Source organism: Parasteatoda tepidariorum, chromosome 2 (assembly GCF_043381705.1).
Source record: "Parasteatoda tepidariorum isolate YZ-2023 chromosome 2, CAS_Ptep_4.0, whole genome shotgun sequence".
In the NCBI taxonomy this organism is placed as follows: Eukaryota; Metazoa; Arthropoda; class Arachnida; order Araneae; family Theridiidae; genus Parasteatoda; species Parasteatoda tepidariorum.
Genome location: NC_092205.1, coordinates 11708160 through 11731402, shown reverse-complemented (window position 1 = coordinate 11731402; position 23243 = coordinate 11708160). Strand labels below are relative to the sequence as shown.

General features: G+C 27.6%; 1 protein-coding gene across 4 annotated transcripts in view; it reads left to right on the top strand.

Annotated features, from left to right (window-relative positions):
* The window catches only part of LOC107445627 (uncharacterized), a 593665-nt gene that overhangs the window by 448534 nt on the left and 121888 nt on the right, over nt 1-23243 (top strand). The window contains exon 1 of one of the 4 annotated variants that reach the window (XM_071177175.1): nt 4680-4782. The exons of the other annotated variants lie outside the window; for them this stretch is intronic. Coding sequence (XP_071033276.1) covers nt 4753-4782 — 30 coding nt within the window. The 5' untranslated portion in view covers nt 4680-4752. Of the gene's footprint in view, nt 1-4679; nt 4783-23243 lie in introns of those variants that run through there. 4 annotated transcript variants of the gene reach the window in all.

Sequence of the window (23243 nt, the reverse complement as noted above, 5' to 3'; positions counted from 1 at the left end):
GGTATTTATACATTTATGTCTGAAATTTATCTCCCATACTGAACCATTACAGATCCAACCATGCATAATCGCCAAATGCGAGAGAGATATCTCGCCATGTCTGGCAAATCCCTTTTCTCGGAAGTTGTAAATGACTCCATTTGGCATCACGGACCATGTCTGAAACCCAAAGGCAGTCAGCCAAATACTCCTCTGAGGGAAAAAGAAGAGGCAGAGAAAAGAAGGAAAAAGAGATGAAGAAGTAAAAGAGAGAGAGAAGTTCTCCCTTTGCTGTCTTTACGCCTGTCAGGATAGTTCGCGAAGTAATGTCCTTCCGGTGGAAATGGAGGGAACAGGTCATCAAACAACGAGATTTTGCTGGTCACGAAAAAGATTCCGATGATGCTTCAGCTTCCATATCGATTTCCAACTATCGATCACGAAAAGAAAAGTGGGAGGAATATTTCTTTTCTTTTCTCCCTATCATTTGTGTTGTTGTTGTTGGTGTTGTTGATTGTGGGGAGACGAGATGGTCCAAGGTCAGAATCTTTCAAGAATTGTTGATTTAAGTCTGGCAGGAGAAAAAGTATTCTTACCGAGAACTCTTAGGCTTATGTCTTTGGTTGATTTCGGAGATATCGATTACTTGAGTGTGGTTTAGAAACATCGATACTTATCAAAAATACCATTAATCTTAAAGAAGAGCGAGTTCTTGAAAAGAAAATTGTAAGAAACTTCTTTATTTGAGTACTTAATTGGTTTTTATAAAAAAGTACCCGTCTTTAATTTTTGTGTGCTTACAAAAGAAGCTTGTAAGAGGAAACTCAATGCACGCATTTGATTCTTTAGAACTTGTAAGTGAGAAGTGTCGAGTTTCAGATCTTCCCGAAATTTCTTAAAAAGCGCTTTTCTAAAGAATAAAATGGAATCATCATTGGCCGAGTAAACATCGTGGCAGTTCAGTCAGCGAATTTTCGCTGAACAATAAATGACAAACACACAGAATTCCGGATAATTAATATTCTCTACAATTGTAAATTCGTTAATATTTAAGCTTGCAACCTTATTTTTAGCTTCAAGGATTGAAGTCGTTTTATGAGCATTTATTTTGCGAAAAGCACCTTGTTATACTGCTATCACCAAACATTTTTTTTTTTGGTTCAGTTTTAATAACACTTACCAAAACATCGTTACAAATCGTTATTTCACAGCAACCATTTGGCTCGTTTTCAATTCTCAAACTCTATCTGATTCATCAAATGTTTAACTGCACGCTTTTTCGATTCTGTTATGAATTTGTGAACACAGAAACGTCTGTATAAGAGTTCAGTTTAAAGGTTTTAAGAAATATATCCATCTCTAATCTAACATTTGCCTACAGAGAATTCGCCTACTAACCTACAGAAAAATTAAATGCGTATAAATTTAACTTCTTGCTCTTCTCGGTGTTAAGCAATTATAGTATAAAACTACTTCAATGCTTGGTCAACAATTACGTGTATGACTTAGGAATTTCCAAGTCAAAATTCGATCGAATATTTCCTTTTCCTGGACACAATGTTTTATATTCAAAAATACAGATTTATTTACAATTCTCAGAGGATTTTCAAACGGGTTCTACTGAAAGCAAAAATACTGAGCAAAATCATACAGCAAAATCATAACTAGATACAGAAAAAAATTGAAGTTTTAATTACAGCCTTCAGTGAGTGGATCTATGGGTAAATTTCATGAGAATGTTGGTCACATGGCAAGAACTGCATCATCGCATGAATGTATTTCATCATGTAACCAAGAATTCCCATATACGGCAACTGTAAGGGCTATAAATAAGAAATGTATTGTTTCTGCATCTGAAATTTTTCTGATTTATTTATCTTATTTTTTAAAGAAATTTTCAGAAACCAGAAAGAACTATGAATAGTTTTGTATCAATATTTATTTTAGAAAACTTTTTGTTGGATTTTAAAATAATTTTAATAGAACCTATGATAAAAAAAAAATTATTTATACAGCAATGGACAATTCGTTCACTAAAAAAAATTTTTTTATTCACTCATTTCATTTGCCTTATTTATCGTACACTTTCTATTTTAATGCATCCTTCTAAAAATAAAGATCCTTCAAAGTATAAGAAAAGCTCATTATTTCCCTTCCTTATTTATAAGACAATATAAAGGATAGATTTCAATCTCGAAACTTTAGAAATACCTTTACTTAGAATTGAAAGTAAATTAAAAGTTGAAGAAATTAAGAAACTGAGCTGTAGGTTTATCGAAGCTTTGTTTGTCTTTATTTATCAATAAAAAGAATTAATTTGCGAGAAAAAAATGAGATCCTATTTAAAGGTATTTAATTTTTCTTCAAACATTCTCTTCGGTAATGTTTTTTAGATAAGTATGGTGTTATTTAAACATTTAAATAAAGAGAAAGTTAATAAACTTGTAATAATCCATAAGTTCTCGCTCTCCTTTTTTAAAGATAGTTCTAAAAATGCATCGTAAGCATACTGGAATTATTTTTAACACACTGTAAAGAATTAATTTAAAAACGTTTGCATTTTACAAGCGTTTTAAATAACAGCAAAAAGATTTTGGAAATTGCATTTTTTACAGATTTCCTTGAAATTCCATGATTAATATTTATTTGCGAAATTTTCTTCAAAAATAATCATTTGGAAAAAAAGAAAATATTAAATATAACTTTCATAATATCCTACAAATTATCATGTTGTTTCGTTGAACATTGTCTAAGAATCTTAAATAGATTCAGTTGCTGAAATGGGATTGGTAAATATTGTATGTTTGTCGAGCTGGATATGAATGCAATTAACTGTCTACAAATGAGTTTTTTAAGGTAAATATATTCATTAATTTAAGTCTTTAACTCTAAGTAAAGATATAACCGTCTTTTACTTTATCTTTAGTGTAATAATCTGCTACTTTATGCTAAAATAAATTTACCTTATAGCAAATCTTTCGGATTACTAAATATAAACAAATTGATCACAGATGTAAAATTTAAGATCAGATTATTGAAAAGTAATTTCAAACAGAAACTTTAAAATGCAAATTAATAAATCAAAATGTTTATAAACAAGAAAGTTCTTGGATTTTTAAATCAAGCCATTAAATGAAATTTTGTGAAATAGTAGTTGTTTAAATTCGTATTTTTGGTAATTCCTTTACACCTCTATCGAAATGTTTTACCGAAAATTTTGTCATTTGATATGATTATTGTGCACTTTTAAATACCCAATTTGCAGTGAACATAGTTCTAACATAATTATGAACAAAGAGCTAATTTCCTATGATGCCTTTATTTTTCTATAAAAGAGTTTTATATTCATTTGCATGTGGCTTAAATTATTAACTTCAAAAGAATGAATTAATCTATATTTTACCCTTCTGAATTTTTTTTTAAAGTTTTAAGTTTCTTTTTCTTTGTTCTGTATTTAGCCGACTTCGAAAAAGTTTTTTGAACAGTTAAAAAATGTGGAACAATTAAAAAATATAAAATAATATCTCTCCAAGCTCAATATATTTTATTTACGTCTAACAGTATACAGTAATAAGAAATGAAATTTTATAAATGTTTTAGTATAACAAATAAAATTCTATAACAGTTTTATTTAATTTCAAAATGTTAGGTCATAATGATTTAACTGAAGAAAAAAATACATTAATTATGTTATTATGCTCCTTATATTTTGCTTAGGTTACAAAAAAATATTTTAGTGAATTGAGAGATAATATATGCACATAATAATAATAATTTAATAGCAAATAACAAATTAAATAAAATGTTTAAATTTAGAAATTTACTTTGATAACTAATAACAAATCTAAGTTAAGTGGTTTAACGGTTTTTATAATTATTCTTCGTGGATTTCAAGCAAAAGTTATGTTAAAATAAATACATTAAAAAAGAATATAGCCTAATAAACTGATAGAGAATAAGATATAATTGTAAAAAAAAATTTCTCTTAATTAAATATTTCAAATCAAGTAAATTTAAAAATTTTAGGAACTTAAAAAAAAGGGGACAAAGGGTTTATATCAATACTTTGAAAAGTATAATCTTTTAATTTTAGGAACGTCAATGTTTTTAAAATTTTAAACTAAAAACAATTACAAACAACACTTAATTTTTTAACCTTTTATATATTTTCTGATTTAACATACATGATATTGAATATGTTCTTAAGATTAAATAGGGGAAGATCAGATGATTTTATGCGTTTTTACCAAAAGAATTTTTCGATGTTTTTTCAATATTCATTGTTATGAAAACATACTTTTAAATGAATTTATTTTTTGGAAATATTGAGTGCCATTTTTTTTTTATTTAAAGACATACTGACATTAAATTTTTCTCATTCTGAGTCCTAACATCAGGAAGTAAAGATTATTCGTGTACGTGAATATCGTGTTGTTAGAATTAGCAATTCTAATACTTTCTCAGACGCCAGCTTTATGACGTGGTCTTATTTTGCTGAGCATTTTGACGTTCAATCTGTATTCACAGACATTGATACATTCTGTTTTCTACCCTTGACGTGATTGTTTATTACTCTTTAACATTCCACTCCACTAAAAATTCGGTTAAAAAAGTGCAAAACATTAAAAACATTATTTTGTGCATTTTTTTCTTCTATTTTTTGGGTACTAAAGTTACGAACATAAGTACAGTACTTTATAAAAACGTGCAACTTTTATACGGATTTTGTTTTTAACCACTATTCATAGAGAAGACCCATTGTTTTTAAAAAGGATGTTTAATACTAACTACAGCCTTTTTAAGGTAAGTTAAGAAATATCACTTTTTCAATTTTAGTAAAAGTTTTTTGGATTAAAAAAAATATTCTTAAGGAAAAACAAAATCTGTTTTGTGCTATTAGTAATTTCCCTCCAATACAAATATATCGTGGTTTTAAAAAGAACACTTAATTAAAAAATCTTAAGATTATGTTTTTGTTATACCTAACCTAAATAAAATTAACTTTTTATCCATATTATAACTGTTGATTTTTATCGATTATTGTTGATTATTGATAATTGTTGATGTTTATATTGTGATTATTGATAATTGCTGATATTGTTGACTTATCTCGAATTTTATTTCGAAGTATTCGCATAATTTCATTTGAAGAATATTGATTACCGTCATGTGGGGCTACTTTGTGCAGGATTTCGCAGTTTTTGAACTTTGACATGTAAAAAAACTATGTTAATTCAAACTTCAGTAAAATTTATCGATATTATATTCATAACTGAACTAAGACGAGTGAATTTGATCAACATTGGCATTATTTGTATGTAATATTTGCAAATAATAAGTCAAAACATACCTTGCACAAAGTAGTCCCCAAAAGGGGCTACTTTGTGAAAGGGGCTACTTTGTGCTGCGATAGGAATTCAGTTTATTAATCATGTTTTTAGTAAAATATTGATATAAAATTGATAAAAAAGTTAATTATTGACATTTTTAATAACGAAAACATCAAGATATGTAAAGATATTAGCTTGAAAATAATTTTCAGCGTTAAAAAACCATTTTTTATAAAGAATTTTTTCTTATAAAGGATGTTTATTTCAAAACATTTGAGTTTAAACAAAAGGAAACCATATACATTTTTGAACATTGAAATAGATGAAATTTCAAAAATAATAATTATTACATATTCATTAACATTTATAATATTGATAAATTTGAACATAACATGCTTGAATGAACATGACAGAACTTGCTCTTCAGTTTCTGTCAAAATCACCTGATGTCCTATAAAATATATTTTTATGTGTTAAATCGTTTGATTAATTCATTAGAAAAATCTTTGTAGAAGAAAAATAATAGTTTACCAGCACGTTTCACGTGTTTCTTGTGAATTTTATTAGAGATAGTATTTCTGTGGATTTTGTACTTCCGAGAAACTTCTGCAATCGACATACCACCAGCAACTGCTTGCAAGCATTGTTGCAGCTTTTCCAAAGTGTAATCATGGTAGTTTCTCGTTCCAGGTATTTTTTTATAACGTCTGACCATTTTTCTGTCGAAAAAAAAATGAATGAAACTTTGTACAAAGTAGCCCCACAGTGCATTTTTTTTCATTTTCCGTTTGTTTGTCATTAATTTTCAAAATTTTTTAACGCTAACATGATATAATTGTTTATTAATATACAACTAAAAAATTTTGCACTTACGACAATTGTTTTATCAACGCCTTTGCATTTCACAGCTAAATTTTCCAAGCACACTTTTCGACGTCCGACGTTCTCGGAAAGTTGTTGACATTGGATAAACAAAACACACTCTGAGATTGTTTTAAAATTCGAAAAAATGTTTGTAGTAATAGAGGAGACTTCTATCTTCAAATTCCACTAATTTTTAACTTGAAAAAAACGTAATAATGAAACGTAATACGTACTTGAAAAGTGCTAAATTCGAATTTGCACAAAGTAGCTCCACATGACGGTATTAATTTAAATTAAGAATTAGTTAAGAAATAATATTTACCTAAAAGAATAAATTAAAAGTTATTTTGATAAAATTAAAAAAAGATAATCTTATTCAGTAATAAATTTATTTCAAGTACATACTCTAAATATTAATCACTGAATTCAATGTATTTTCAAAAGAATTGAATGATTAATTAACTTGAAACGAATTTTGTAAAAATTAATCGTTTTGAAGTTTTTTTGTGTTCTAATCGTATTTTAAAATATATCACAAATTATCGCATTGTTGGAATCTGTATTTCGTCGTACCAATTAATTAAATACTATATTTTATAATATGTTTTTCAGTTTATAAATGTTAGTTGAAATCAGAACAAGTTATGAATAATTGTTTAATTAATTCAAAAAAATTATTACAAGTTTTATGAATAAGAATGCATTCATAAAACTTGCTTCAGAATGTAGCTATTCTATACAAAAAATTTATTATTTTAATAAAAACGTAACTAATCTATGCGCTTATATGTACAGCTAGAAAGTGTATAAATAAAATGCAAAATGTAGATTAATCTTTCGACTTAAAGCAAAACATAAATGAATAATTATCTCACTAATTAAAAGTCTTCTGTACAAATTGTATGAATAAAAATATTACAATTTATTCAAAAGATTAAGAGACATTTTATATTTTATGGATATAAAATACAAAATGTTTTGTGAGGATTTTGAAGAATCCGTAGCAAATTCAGTTAGGAGTTTGAAATATTGACGTACAAGGAAGAACAAGGAATATGAAGTATTACATCAACAGAAGATGAGTCAAGTCAGATAGTGTGATATTGGAAATGTGAAAAAGAACGAGGAAAAATAGAACAGTTCGTGATCTTATTCTGGGTATGGTTTGTATGTGGTCCATGCTCGAGTATATTTCTAAAACAAGAATATTACACTGTGAAGTCTTAGTAAATACGCTGGGGTAGGTGAAACATTAGTATATAAAATAACTATATAAAATAAAGAGATAAAATGAATATATAAAATAAATATATTAAATAAATACATAAAATAGATTTATAAATCAAATATATAAAATAAACTTATAAAATAAAAATATAAAATAAATATATAACATAAATATATAAAATAAATATATAAAATAAATGTATAAAATAAATATATGAAATAAATGTATAAAATAAATATATAAAATAAATATACAAAATAAACACGTAACCGTGAATGACCGAAATCAAGAGAATGTCGACTTTCACCGGTGAATGTCAACAATCACATAGTCACTTTGGTGAATGTCCGAAATATTTGTTATATCCGATTTGATATTAATTTATTCTTTGATATTATTATAATTATTCGATATTTTAATATCTGCTGAGGATAGATTAAGAGAAACATCAGTGTTTGGAGTACTGGTTAAATGCATACTGAGCAGTGGCACTTGACCTTAAAAAGATATGGATGTAGGGTATACCGGGCAAATGTCTAACGGGCAGTGGCACTTAACTAGACCTGGTATATATTTCGGACATTTACCAAAGTGACTATGTGATTGTCAACATTCACCGGTGGAAGTCAACAACTACCCATTTCGATCATTCACAGTAACAAATATATAAAATAAAATCAGCTGACATATTAGTTTATCTCCTTCATCGATTTTGATGTGAATTTTATTTTCTAAAGTGCTTTTTTATGGAAAATATGAACTATAAATATCCTATTCCAGCCATATAATTTCGCTTTAAAACATCTATGATAAGTTACTTAACATTTTGGATTTGCCATACACATGCTAATTAATATAGGATCTAATCACCCTTTAAAGGAAAACCTATTTTTTATTATTTTCAAATAAATCTATATAAGCCGTATTTAACTATCATATATTTTTGATAATTACAAAAGCACGAAAAATTGACCTTATCTGAATAAATAAGGAAAGTAATTGCTTTAAATAAACAAATAGTAATACGATTGATCAAGTAAAGTATGTTTTCTTGCACTTTTTATACACAATTTATAAACTAAATTGTTTGTTTTATTTATATAAAAGATAATTCCAAAATCAACAACATATTAAGGAAAACTTACAGTATTCCGATAAAGCAAAAATTCTAATTTTTCAAATGCTTTAAGTAACAGTTTTTCAACATTAATCAGTTAATAACAATTGTTTTGAAACAATAGTATAATCTTTTCTGGAATTAAAGCACTTTATATTTTCCCTATAATACTGATCATTAGCAAAAGTGAATCAAAACTGATTTATAGTTTTTAATTTTGATGTACCAATATGTTTTTTGTTTGGTGTTTTTTAACAACATTCTAAGAGTGAAATTGCAATTGGGTATTTGCACTTCAGGAAGAAGAAGACCTCCCATACTCACACATGTGACCTATGACGTCACCGCCAGCTACTCTTTATCAGCAAAATGGCGTGTTAAAGTTAAGCTAAGTTTCTCTACATAAGTAAGAATGTTAATTAACGATGAGTTAATTAAATATAGAGTCATATCACACATCGAATTAGTTGAAATATAATACTTTCTGGCCTACTTCTTTTACTTAACTAGGATTTATTATTTCTTTATTACTTTATGGAAACCGATATTTATTTTTGTTTTGTGTACCTGGCAACTTCGATGCATAATTAGTTTGTTTATGTTCCACATGGCTTCGTGCGTGTTTTTGTGATAGGTTTCTATGTAAATATATAGTGAAAAAATTGAAATCTTCGAGAAAGAATCTTTATGAAAGAATTTAGAATGTGCCAATTAAGAGAATTAATACTTGACGAGCTTGGTTTACTCTAAATGGAAAGAACAGTTGCTAACGTAAACAAATGCCACGTTTCAACAACCATTCAGGTTCGAGATACCCACACTACGTCACTTTCAGGTATCCCATTGTGCAAACTCGTTTCGTGCATATTTGTTTTTGAATGCTTCTGCGTATAAATTAGATATTAAAATATATGTTTTAAAAAAGCATACTGGGGAAGCTCCGTAACTTTTTCTACATTGTATATAAGCCACATGCAGCTAATGAAATATATATAAGCTGAATGTGGAAAAAAGTAGTATGTATTCATCTATGTATTTTAAATAATATCATTTTACAAAATTTATGTTTAAAATTTTAGATATCATCAGGAATAAATAATTGTTTTTTCACACTTTAATGATCAAATATATGTATTTCAAAAAGAAAATCACAAAAATGCTATTTTAGCTTAACATGTTATTTATTTGTATATATTGGGTGACTGCATAATTTTAAAAATACATGGTTTTTCAAATTAACATGTTGGAGGATTATTGGAAATATAATTTGACACCAGTGACAAATTATTTTTGTTTTGCGCCATTATAACGATCAAATATATACTTTTATTCGAAAAACTGAAAGGATTAATTTTAGTTTAGTACAATATTTTATGGCTTTCTTATAACGCTGTAGCCTTTTGTGATTTTTGGCTTTTTGTAATATTTACGTTTAAAATAAGGAGATTATGTAACATTTTTTAATTCTTTGTTCGAAAATGGGTTATTAATAAAATTTTCTTCTTAGGCTTTTTTATATAAACCGATAATTTTTTCACGTTCTTTTATGAATGCAAAAAATGTCTGAAAAGAGGTATCGTAACAATCACATAATATTCAAGAATGTTCGTTCACATAATATTCAAGAATGTTTCTTCTTGGTAATAATTTTTTCACGTACTTTTATGAATGTAAAGAATGTCTGAAAAGAGGAATCATAACAAAAATGATCAGATAATATTCAGGAATGTTTCGTTTTGGTAATAATTTTTTCCACTTACTTTTATGAATGCAAAGTACGTCTGAAAAAAGGAATCATAACAAAAATGGTCAGGTAATATTCTGTAAAGTTTTGTCTGGGTAATAATTTTTTTCACGTAATTTTATGGATACAAAGAATGTCTAAAAAGAGGAATCATAACAAAAATGTTCAGATAATATTCAGGAATGTTTCGTTTCGGTAATAATTTCTTCCACTTACTTTTATGAATGCAAAGTACGTCTGAAAAAAGGAATCATAACAAAAATGGTCAGGTAATATTCTGTGAAGTTTTGTCTGGGTAATAATTTTAAAAGGACAAAAAAGTAAGCATTATATAATATACACAAAACTGAAAAGTAAATTTAACCGAATAAATGCCATGCTCTAAGGTATCATAATAAAATTACTAAACTTTAAAACATTTACAGAATTTTATCACGTACAATAAAAACCATATTTTATTGCTAACAATAGCAAAATCATTATCAAAACGCTTCTGGAAAAATTACCGAGCTTTTTGTTGTTCCTACAGAGCCTAAAATATAATAAATTTTGCCATATTCCAGTAGTTTTGATGATGCCTTTTTTCAATGTAAAAGTATGTAAATAGTGTAATATTTAATCGTTTAGATCATCTATAACTTAAGAATTTGAATTTCATTTTACTTATTTGAACAACACTAGCATTCGGACTCAAGTATTTTTAACATCAATTCCCTTGCGTTTCAACATTTAAGTATTTTAATTCAATAGAATTTTACAAACTTTATTACAATTGAAATCTGAATCAAATACATTTAAAATTAATTTGAAAGTGATAGTGGAACTTAAATAGTCTAAGGAATCATTGATGGTTTAACTATTTTATCTTTATTATTAAAGAAAGAAAAAGATTGCGAGTATCATTAAGCGGATAAGGAAAAATAAAAAATTCTTTATAATAAACATGCCTACAATAAGAAGGAAAAAACATAAAAAAATAAAGTAAAAGAGAAAGAATAAGAAAAGGAAGTTCAAAAAGAGTGAAACAAGCAAAAAAAAATTTCAGAATAAAAGCACCTGTAATTTGTGTAAAAAAATAAAATGATATATATCTTTCATCACTCGTTTTTCTACCAAAAAAAGTGTAAACAACAAAGAGTCACATATTATAACAACAAAAAAAGGACGACGGAAAAAAAAATTCCCCGTCTTCTGTAAGTGTTCCTCAAATAATGTTTATACTAGCGCAACGCCTTCAAAAGACTTTTCCAGACGCAAGACTGAATTGCCTATTCAACTTTTATGTATAGAATATCTTTCATGGGGCCCATGGAAGAAATCTTTCCCGCACGACATATTTCCTTTCACGCAACAGAATAGAGACTTTTTAGCCCATTGGAAAATAAACCTCGCTAACAGCTCCAGCGCCACCTGTCGACAATCAATAGCGACTTTAGAATTTAGAATCAAGACAGCTTCAGTCAGAGGCTGGCAGTGCTTAGGGCGAGTAATGTCGCCGAATTTGCGGCGCTACATTCAAAGTGAAAGTTTTTCGTTTGCATTATCATTGAATGTGTTGCAAAAAAGGAATATTGACTCGCATCCTATTTCAGTGATTTGTGCACAGTTGTAACTGTTTTTGGATTTAACATTTTGCGAAATAATTTTTTTAGATTTTAATCCACATGTGCTCAATTGATACATTTGAAGTTTATTGAAAGTAAACAGTGTTAATTATTTGGCTTGAGGATACTTCTACTTTCCGTGGATGTCAGTGTAAATATATTGTACATTACGAACGGATAAAACAGTTCTTTTTCCAAGTATCAATTCGAAAAGTAATTGTATTTAACCGAAAGGATTATTTCCGTTGAGAGAGCTTGTTTAGTTCTAGTGACAGATCCTGCAACTGAGAAGCATCACCGGTTTAAGTGAACTAAACCTGCTTTTATTTGTCTAGACTGTCTATCAAACCGTTTAATTGTCTTGTCTACGAAGGATTATACTCATAAATTGGATTTCAGCTATTTTTTAGTGCTAGTATTTTATGCGTAATTTTGAAGATTTATTTGGGCTCAATAGAATTTAGTGGATAAAACAATCACTTATTTTTGTTTAAATTGGTGAGTATATCTGTTTTTTTTTTAAAGTTACATTTATTTATAACATAATAAAAAGGTATGTAAAATTTTTAAAAGGAATGTGTTTCAGTAAATGTATTACAATTTAACAAAAAATTAAAAATTGCTTTCATCATCTTTCAATTTATGTGATCGATAAATAGGAATGTTTAGGGGGGAAATTCGCGATTGCTTTTATTTATTTATTTATTTTTTAATTTATCAAGTTCAAAAAATATTGTAACGTAAACAAACAATGAAGCTGTAAAAGATTTATGTTAGTTTTCTTAACATTTATAATAAGTATAGATATAAAAATCATCGTATTTGCTCTTTAGAACAAGGTCGTTTTAGGATTTTATTGCGATATTTTAAATCGTCATTAATTCAACTATTTTTGCTTAAAAACAAACAAAATAATATAGTACACAATATATTTTCTGCTATTTAAAAAATAAATTGCAATAGTATACTATAGTAATAAAAATATTTATTGTTATTTAATGAGACATATTTGCAATACGAAGTTTTAAAAATATGCATATAGAAGGATTGTTATTTATCTATAACATACATGCAAAGAGAAAAGTAGTCGATGTCTCTGTATCCAAAAAACCATAACGTAAGCGTAACCATAATTTTCCAAATTTATTGTAAAGTTATTTGTATATAAAGATTTATTGTATAATAAAACGTATCGACATCAATAAAGTAGTAATAAAAGCATTACAATGACGTAATATTGAACAAACCTGAAAAAATATAAAATTTTACGCGTTGATGCTGTCCTATGTACTACGACAACTACATAACCTTGACTATCTTATCAACTATTTTATTTCACTATAATATCATATCATCTATAATAAATAATATCGCACGTTTACCTTATTAAATTATAGAGACGACAGTTTAAATCTATAAAAGGTAACAAAAAATACTGCACTTGCATGATTATTTAAACCGGTAAATACGCCTAATCACTTGATCCAAAATATCAATTTTAAAACCCTGCGACAAGGAAAAAAATTAAAAAGAAAAACCAATTCACATAGAAATTAAAAATAAAAAAAACACCTGCAATGATGTGTATTATGGGGTAGCTTCAATTTAGCGGTTAGCTAAAAACATTAAAAATATATTCCACGCGAAGTTCTTTCAGTAAATAACAATGAAATAATATTAATATTTTATCATAAAAGTATCAAAATCTTATTTTTGATAGGACATTTTTGTAGTTTATTTAAAATATTAAAATATTTCACTACTCTAAATCTATTTGTTTTGACTTTTTGAGATTGCAAATTTAATAGAAAAATAATGAAAAATCATTCTTCAATTTAAAGAAGATGCTGTGTATTGAATGTGCATTCCATTATAAAGTAGTAATTTTACATAAGTGAAAAAAAAGTTGTAACAACAATTCACTAAAATGCTCTTGTATTAAGAAATAAAATCCATTATAAATTAATCATTTAGTAAAAATCAATACTAGTAAAACACTAAAATTCTCGTGTCTACTCTTTGGAATGAGTTCCATTATAAAATAGTCAATTTGAAAAAATCAATAGTAGTAATTCACTAAAAATGCCAAGTTTGTAGTATTATTAACTAATGAAATGTAATAGAGTAGCGTACAGTAATTTTTAAATTAAATTTACAGTACAGTTTTTTATTCTTGCAATCATTACATTGTTATTTTATTCAAAAAAATCATTCCCTCTTTTTTTTGTTGAGATTAAATATTTTAAACAATTATTCTAGAAATCTATGAAAAGTTTAAATATAACTAGTTCGTAAATAATTATTTTTATGTATCCAAATGTTTTTAAAAATGAAATAATGGAAAAAGATTATACAAAGCGTTTGTTTTAAAAGTTATTTTAAAGTAAATAATAGTTTTTGAAATAAAGCAATTTTCTATAACAATAAGACAAAGCAAATTAAATCTGCATTTGAAATACGATTGAAAAGCGTCTGAAGTTTAGAAAAAAAAAACATATGAACTCAATATATGCCAAAACACTGTTGGAAAAAAAACTTTTATTTTCATCTCAGCACGATTTCCACTTTCTTTAAGTTGGCGATTTCTAAAAAAAAACTTCCTTGATTGTTTGCTTCCTTTTTAACCCCATCAAAACATTCGAAGACTTTGGATGTACGCCAAACTAAAAAGCCGTCACTTCAAATGAAAACAAATGATTCAACTGCTGAGCGAAATGTATAAAGAAGGAGTGTTTAGAGAATGAGAAAAAAAAACAATAACAAACAGAAAAGAACAGACAAAAGATAATTCTTGAAGGCGTTTTGAAAGATATAAATTGTACCATTAACCCCATTTACATTCCTCTTTGCGCCGCTGATGCAGTGTATTAACCATCAAGCTGTAAATCTAAACCTTGCCTAGAATTTTTCTTTTGTGTTTGCTTAACACTCTAAAGAAGATTAGAACACTTGTTTATATTCCTGTTTTCCGTGAATAATTTGTTCGTAAAGTATGTGTTTCTCTTTACGCTAATGTTTTCTGAAAGTAACTTTTCTCTCATAATTTTGTATTCACAGTTTGGATTCCAAATGCAAAGGAAAGTGATTTGTATAACGCTTTTTTTTCCACACAAACAACGCCATAAATCATTTTCTGTAATGCTTTTAAAATTGCACATTCGTATTCGTATAGCTTTGAAATCGTTTGATTGAATTCTGTTTTTAAATAAATTTGGATTTTCATTCTTGCAATTTAATCGTTTGCATTTATCATTAAAATCGTTTGCGATCTTGTATTTAATTAAAATTGTATTTGTAGTCTCGTATTGATTTGAAGTTCGATTTGCATACTTGAATTGAAGTTAGATTTGCAATTTTCGCCTGTATTTAACAGTGAAATTGTTTGATATCTTGACAATTGGCGAAATTGGACTTGTATTTTGTTGATTAAATCGTCTATGTACTCGTACAAACCTGTACAGCTTTGAAATGCTTTGCGCTTATTTTAAATGAAACTAGGTATTCATTCTATTATTTGAATCGTTTGTTACACATAAATTTATTTCACCTAAAAAATGGCTTTAAATAAAATAAAATTTTTCATGCAATCAATATGATTATTTACTAAATTCAATTATAACTTATTACGATTTTGAAACCATTTGCAATTCTTTATTCGATTGAAATTGAATTTTATTAAACTAATTAAATGTATTTAGTTAATACATTAATATTTTGAATCTCAAGACAATTGCAATGCGTATTAAATGCATAGGCATATTATTTCAGCTAATTACGAAAAATATATATAAATCGACAAAAAAAAATTCACATTTATTAAATTATTTTGAATTGTAAATCCAAATGTAAGATATTTTAAAATAATTCAATAAAACTTATTATCATATTAATTGTATATGATGCCATCAATGGGAGAAAATTATTTGTAAATTGAACATGTTTGTATATTTACTTTCAATAATTCATTGAATGAACAATTTAAACTGAAATACTAGCTATAGTTTCATTAAGTTGTTAATATTTATGTAACTGCTAACATAAGGGATTCTCAATCAGTATTCTGTGAATAAGAGGAAATGAATCACCTACTTTTAAAAATTTAAATTTCAATAGAATAAAGATAAAATTGAAATAGAAATGTTCTTACTTTTATTTCGCTACCAAAAATTGAATCATAAATCAGGATACTGTTACATGCTAAAATAACGTAATTATCAGGGTGTGTTAACGGGATTTTGGAACTCGAGAATGAATTGTCGTTTTGTTTTTTAAATGCGAAGAAAGTGACTTTTAAAACTTTTATTAGGAAGGCCATTTGGAGTATAAATATGTCATTAATTTTATTCAATTGAAACAATAAATTGATTAACGTTTAATTGATATACGTAAATGCAGTTAAACAAGGTAATATATAAGGTGAGGTCTGCGAAGGAGGTTATGGAGACCGCTCCAAATTCTTTCAACTTTTGAAAAGTAAACAATCACTGATAGTCGAATTTTCGATGGAACCAGTTCATAATTGTGAAAAAAGACTTTTTGATGAAACTAACTTGAATATGCGTTGCTTGGAGAGGAAAACCACGCAAACAACAAATGGTGAGCCTAACGGCAAGGAGACTATCATCCGTCTACCATTGAGAATAATGATGTATGAATGTTTAAATTTTCATTCAGTTCGCTAGTTGTTAGATTATTTGCATAATAGTTATAGCCAAGGACCTGGAACTGTATTTTCCCTGGATTCATGGTCGAGGCCAAATTTTTCCCATGCTCCTGGGCTCCCCCAATTTTATTGTGTCCTTCAGACGTTTAAGAGGCCTGCCCCATTGAAACGCCATCGCCCGTTAACCAAGTTACTGTAAAGAGACAATTCTTTAAAATACATTTATATAAGGATGCAAAATGAAATCTGAGGATAGATTTATTAGATTAAATTGTTTTCTTAAGAATGAGCAACTAACTCAACTAAATTAATATGTTTTGTGTGAGCTAATGCGTATTACGTTATCGTTTTCATAATGTTTCTTTTCATAATAAAAATTTCAAATTAAAATCTGAAACTTAAAAGCGTGCGTAAATAGGGTAAAATAGTCGGAACCAAGGCCTTAGCGGAGCTGGAGCTTTTACTTATCTGGAACTGAAGCATAAAAAATTGTTCGGCTTCGAGTCGCTGAGTATTGCAGAAGAATATAGTTTTAAGTGGTGAATCGTTAAACAAAAGAAAAACTATGATAAACGGATTAACAAAATTATAATTTCTTACTTATTTCTAAACTCTATTTAAATGAATTTTTATTATTCTGACATAATAGGAATTGATTGTTTTTGCACTAATATTGCGAAATAACAAATGAACGTACCTAAATGTTGCATTTAATATCCTAATTACATTTAATATTCACAAAATCATTACAGTGCTATTTAGAATTTTTATTATATAAAATTATTCAAATAATACATTAGATTAGAATATGCTTCATTGAATTAATCAAAGATTATCTTTTAAAAAAACTAATAAATTATCTCACTCACAGAAGCATATTCAAATTAGATTAATAATTTATTTGTCATACACTCGACACATTAATCAAGTTTAATTATCTTTTATGATTCGAATCATTTTTTTTTCACCCTTAAGCCACAGATAACCACTTGATACGTTTTATCATTTTACTTCTATGTTTCGAGTGCACGCCTTTAATTACTGATAATTACCTCATTCGTTACACGTTGCTTGAATTCAAACTTTTCATTTTAAAAACTTTCCACTTTGATAAGCAAAACGAAATTAATGCTAATTTTTTTTCTTCTTCTTCACTTCTCGACTTGCGCACGTTGGAAGAAAAAAAATAAAGATAACAAGCAAACTATAGAGCCAACTCTCTGCGGATGACAAATGATTTAAATATCTGCCGTGAGAGGCGCTAATGAAAGGGTCTCGGTTGTGATTTGAGCTGCCACTTAATATGTAATCTTTTTTAATGATTGTCTGTATATTTTGAGAGCTGTTAATAAGCATTACAGAAAAATGAATAAAAATTAATCGTTTGCTCGTAAATTTTGACATAAAAAATATGACACGTTGAAAGTCGTTCTCTAAGAATAAATGGATACCGTGCGTTTTGCTTTGAATAAATGTTATGTTTTTCCATTAATTAGATAATAAAATGACAGCTGTTTATTACTAAGTATTTTTTTGTTTGTTTATCTATAATTATCTTATATGTTTCATGAAAGGTAATTTAGTTTTCACCTTTAATTTGAATACGTTCTAAGCATTCTTTTAAGTGTTTAATTCATCAAATATAACTACAGAATTATTAATTTTATAAAACTTGGTGTTTATAATTCCTATTTTAAACGTATTCGTTTCTTTTTTTTTAAAATAGCGTCTAAAAACGAATTGTACTTAATGAGCAATAATTTGTTGATTATTGCTCATTAAGGGGATTTGAGAGGAGCATTTCACAACTTCATGGAAGTGAATAATTTCATTTTCTTGTACAATAAAACAGCATTTTTTTTAAAAAAAAGTTAAGTTTAAATATAAAATGTAATTTTGATGCATTCTAAAAGGACATTTTAAAAGGACGACGGTTATGAAATATAAAAACTAAAGCAACTTATGTTTTTTATTCTTTAATGCTGTTGTAGAAACTTTCGATTACATTTCCCAATTCATCTAATCAAAATAATTATTTAGTTAAAACGATTATTTGATAAATTAAAAAAAAAAATTTGAATTACTTTCAAGTTTATAATCAGTTTTGACTACCAATATAATATTTCGGAAGAATTACTTCTAGGGATTTGATGATGATCCAACTAAAATAATACTTTACCTCCAACTTGTTTCAGTAAAATGATTTCATCTCTCGTTCTTTTAAATTATTCCTCTAAAAATAGTTTCGGTAATCTTATCTATCGACTTTTTATTAAAGAACAATGAAATTGTTCTTTATTTTATAAATTTACATCCTTTAAATATGCGTTATCATATATTGTTGACTGAAATTTGTGCACATAAGTACTTTAATTGCTTTCTTACATTTATAGTATTGATTTTAAAGATTTTTCCTCTTCTTCATCAGTTAGTTATTCGCTGTAAAAGCTCTAAGGCAGTCTTGACAATAGTAAGATTTAGTTAAAAACTCATAAAAGTGATAAGTTAGTAACTAGCAGTAGACGATCGTTAGACAATAAAAAAGTGTATTGCATTTAACAACTGTTAGCTTTAATTAAAAATTGATGATATTGATAACGTCAAAAAAAATTTATGACCGTTACGTGGTTTGTACGATTGTTGTGTGTTTTCAATCTTGTCTAGATTTTTATTTTTGCCAGTTACTATTTTTACAAGTTTTGCTATTTTTTGCTAGTTGCAATGCTTTGCTTTTGCTAAATTATTCTCCAAGTTGCAGTGATTTGCTAAATTATTCTCCGAGATATTTTTTTCACCTTTTTGAATAATTCAAGAAGGTCTCTTTATTTAATAATTTTTATCTAGTTTTGTTAATAAAAAAATGATTAAAATGCTGTATAAAAGAAATTCACTGTATTAAACTGGAGACGAGTGTGTTAATATTTAAAAAAATATGTTTCTCGTCTGCTTCAAGAAAATTTATCATAATTCTTTAGTTAAATGAGCTAGTAATCAGTTTATATGCTGGTTACGACTCCTTTTGCTGTTTCCATTATTATCCATTAAAGCTGTTAAGTCATCAGCGCCATTTCAAATAGAAAGCTTGATCTTTATACAAAAGGGTAATACTCAAATTAAAGGATATTTTACGATGGTGCATTGCATATGCATCTTGATGAAACACCATCTTCTCTTTATCAGTTCCTTGCAAGAGTGACTTACTTAGCGTGATAATATATAATACCCCTTCAACAGTAGATCGACCACCATCTGCCGGCCATCACAAACCATTCAGTGGATTCTAACCAGAGCTCTGGAAAATGAGTAATATCCGTTACATATTCAAAAGCGATGGCACGTCAAACGATTCCAACGTTTTCAACACCTCAACTCAACAGTTGAGGAAGGGGGAAGGGCATGGAAAAGTGACTTAGTCTTGTCATTAGTTGAGAGATCAGCCTTTCCCTTTCTGCAAGTCCGGGTAGTAATTACGGCAATTTGCATGACTGGGAGAGGACCCTCCGTGGACTAATGGCATTTCAGGGTGGGGGGAAGAATGTGATCTTGTTTCAGCCCTCCTGATGGTAATTAATTCAAAACCGACCCCGAATATGCGGTTGCCTGCCGGGTAAAGAGGGCGTTCAGGGTGTTAAAAATCGTTGAAATTAGACCAGAGTTATGTTGTCATTAGGGCAACGATCTGGTTTGCTATCTGGGAGGGATGCTCGGATAATTGAGTTTCTGGGCCTCAGGAGAAAGTTGTTTTCCGATTTGGTGCGCTATAATAAATCGAATATGGAAACGTTCGTGTCCCATTTGGTGAGCTTAAATTAAATGCTATACCACAGTTTATGAGAAACTCGGAACTTATTTGTCTTTCAAGCGAAAGTTTTGAAACTTTCACTTCGTCTTATGAATTTTCATGTTAACTTATCTGCTAAGTATTTTCTTTCAAAAACAAAATTTTCCAGCAAATTATGTGCGTTATAAGAACTCTATTTTGAGAATAAAGACTCGTTTAAAAACACGAGTTTATGAATTATTGGAAACAGATAATAAGAAAGATTGTGAAATAATAACTGCAATTAACTAATGTAACAAATTTAAATGTAAAAACTAAAGAAACATTGAAAAACTAAAAATTAGTTTACATAAACACGTAAATAATAATTAAAATTAATTTGCCATTGTATTATTATGATGGTAATTAATTTTCCATTATTTAATACTTTCCGAAATCATAAATCAGATAAAAACGTGCCAACAATGTAAACTATTTTAAGGTTGTTTTTCGAAACTCAGCCGCAGTTTAAGTGCCCGAAACTTGAAATGAAGCTTTAGTTTCTTACTGTAAAAACTACTTTCCTTTTAAAAAAGTATCCGTAATTTAGAATAAACAAATAGCCTAAATACTTTAACAAATTATTACAATTTTTCACAAATTTTTTAACGAATTTTCCACCTGTAAAAAACCCCATTAAAATCACTGAATAATTCTCAGTTTTTGTACATTTTTCTGAGCTCAGACAAAAAGCTTTGGGCTAACTCTACAAACATTAAAAGAATTAAACCACAAACGCCTTTTATTTTGCCAAAACTGGGGCTTTTTACACATTATTATTTTTCCGCCATTTTTATAATTAGCATAGAAAACACTGGCTAAATATAATAGAACCTTAACCTGACTGCCATGAATAACAGTTACAATTTCATAACAATTATAAAAATAACATATTAATCTCTTAACAGCGTTGTTTTCATTTTTACGTGACAACAAAGCCTTCAATATAGTCAACAGCCTCAAGTCATGGAATGACTTATTCACTATTAATCCGGATGGAAATTTGTAACTTTTTTTAATCGTATTTATAACATTTCAGCTCTTAAGATTTTAAATTGAGATGTGGCCGCGTGTTCTGTTTGATCAACACTCGGTTGAATGCTTTTTTTTTTCTCACTGAAGCGTTCAAAATCGACAAGGAGAATTATTTCTGCGAACGCTTTGATCTTAAACTAAAACAGTATTGAAATAAATTGTTTTAAATTCAGATTTAAAGTTAGTTCTTTACATTCAGTTTTGTTCAAACATATAATTAAAGCTAAAGTCAAAAACAGCATTTGATTTCATGAAAGATAATAAGGAAAAACAAACACTTTACATTTGATCATAAAAATTTTATATTTTAAACTAAGGTTAGAGTAGATTTATATGAAAGCGTTCGAATTGTGTAAACTTCTCAAATAATAAATTTTTCTCTTAAAGTATTTCAAAAACTGACAATTATTTATTTTATTTACTTTTTTTTGTGTAAGGACTGAAAATATTTTTCTTATAACACTATTTTGATGTTACTCAATATAAGTAACGGAAAGTTCAAGCTAGTCTAAAATTTTTAGCAAAAGTCTTAATTTTTAATTATAATTCCAATGTTATATTACTTCTAGAAATGCATCTCTAATTCAGTTTTTTTGTTGGAAACTAACTCGTTTTTTTATCTTATGTAAGTAATGTAATGTATATTTATAACGTGCATTATATTACGCACGTAGTATTACATTATTATGCAACACAACGTACGTATTAAAATGTTTAAGTATATTCAAAATTGCTATTAAAAGAAGAACATTTTTTTTTACTTCAACACAGAATTGAATAAGTAAAAAAAAAATTTATAAAGGATCTCTAAATTGAAAAAAAAAATAACTGGAAGCATATAGACATGTTAGAATGCTATAATTGTTATTACATTACAATTAACATTTTAAGAATACCCTTATTAACCAGGGTGCGTTTCGTTTTCAAGAAGTGCTTAAAGGTGCTCATTTTCATTTCTTAAAAACTCTTAAAGGTGCTTTTTTCATTGGGTGTTTTTAAAACGTGTTTAATTTTCCCCTTTTTCAAAATGAGATTTTTCCTTTACTATGTTGATTTTCGCTTCGAATTATGCAAAAAGACACAGTTCACATTGTTCTATTTAACGTTTTTACAATTAATTCAACCCCAATCTATTTCGGCGTATTGTCAGTCCGTTGCGTATGAAAACAACATTCGTTTTATACATGATTCAAAATTTCATGATTTTTGACAATCAAGTGCTTAAAAATAATTTTTGAGCCCTCGAAAGTGCTTAAAAGGTGCTTATTTTTTGTTGAATAATTTGGCTAAGCACCCTGTTATCACTTAAAAATTCCAAATGCGTTTTATTCCAATAATGCGTTATTCCAAATGCGTTTTATTCCAATAATGTGTTATTCCAAATGTGTTTTATTCCAATAATGCATTATTCCAAATGCGTTATGCATATCAACTTGCATTAATTATCAACAGTTGAATTAATTTTTGGAGCACGAAAAAAGAGCGTCATATCATCATTACTGTGAGAATTCACTTAAAAAAGGGAAATTGAAAAAATAAAGCAGCAAATAAATAATGCTTTTGTTTTCCAATTGTTTCAAATGCAAATAACTTTTAGAATTATAAAATAATATAAATACGAAAAAATTTAATTCGAAAAATAATTTTCTCTTATTCAGTGATATCATGTCTATTTTTAGTTTCTTTTTTCTCTCTGTTATTTTTTTTTTTCTAAAACTATAAGAAACATAATGTAGTAAAATTAATAAATAAAAATATGTCAAATGTATTCTAACAATGCTATTTTCTTATACAGTTATTAAATATGGCAAGACTAATACTCTTTAACTATACCCATTAATCAAATGCCTTCGTGCTTT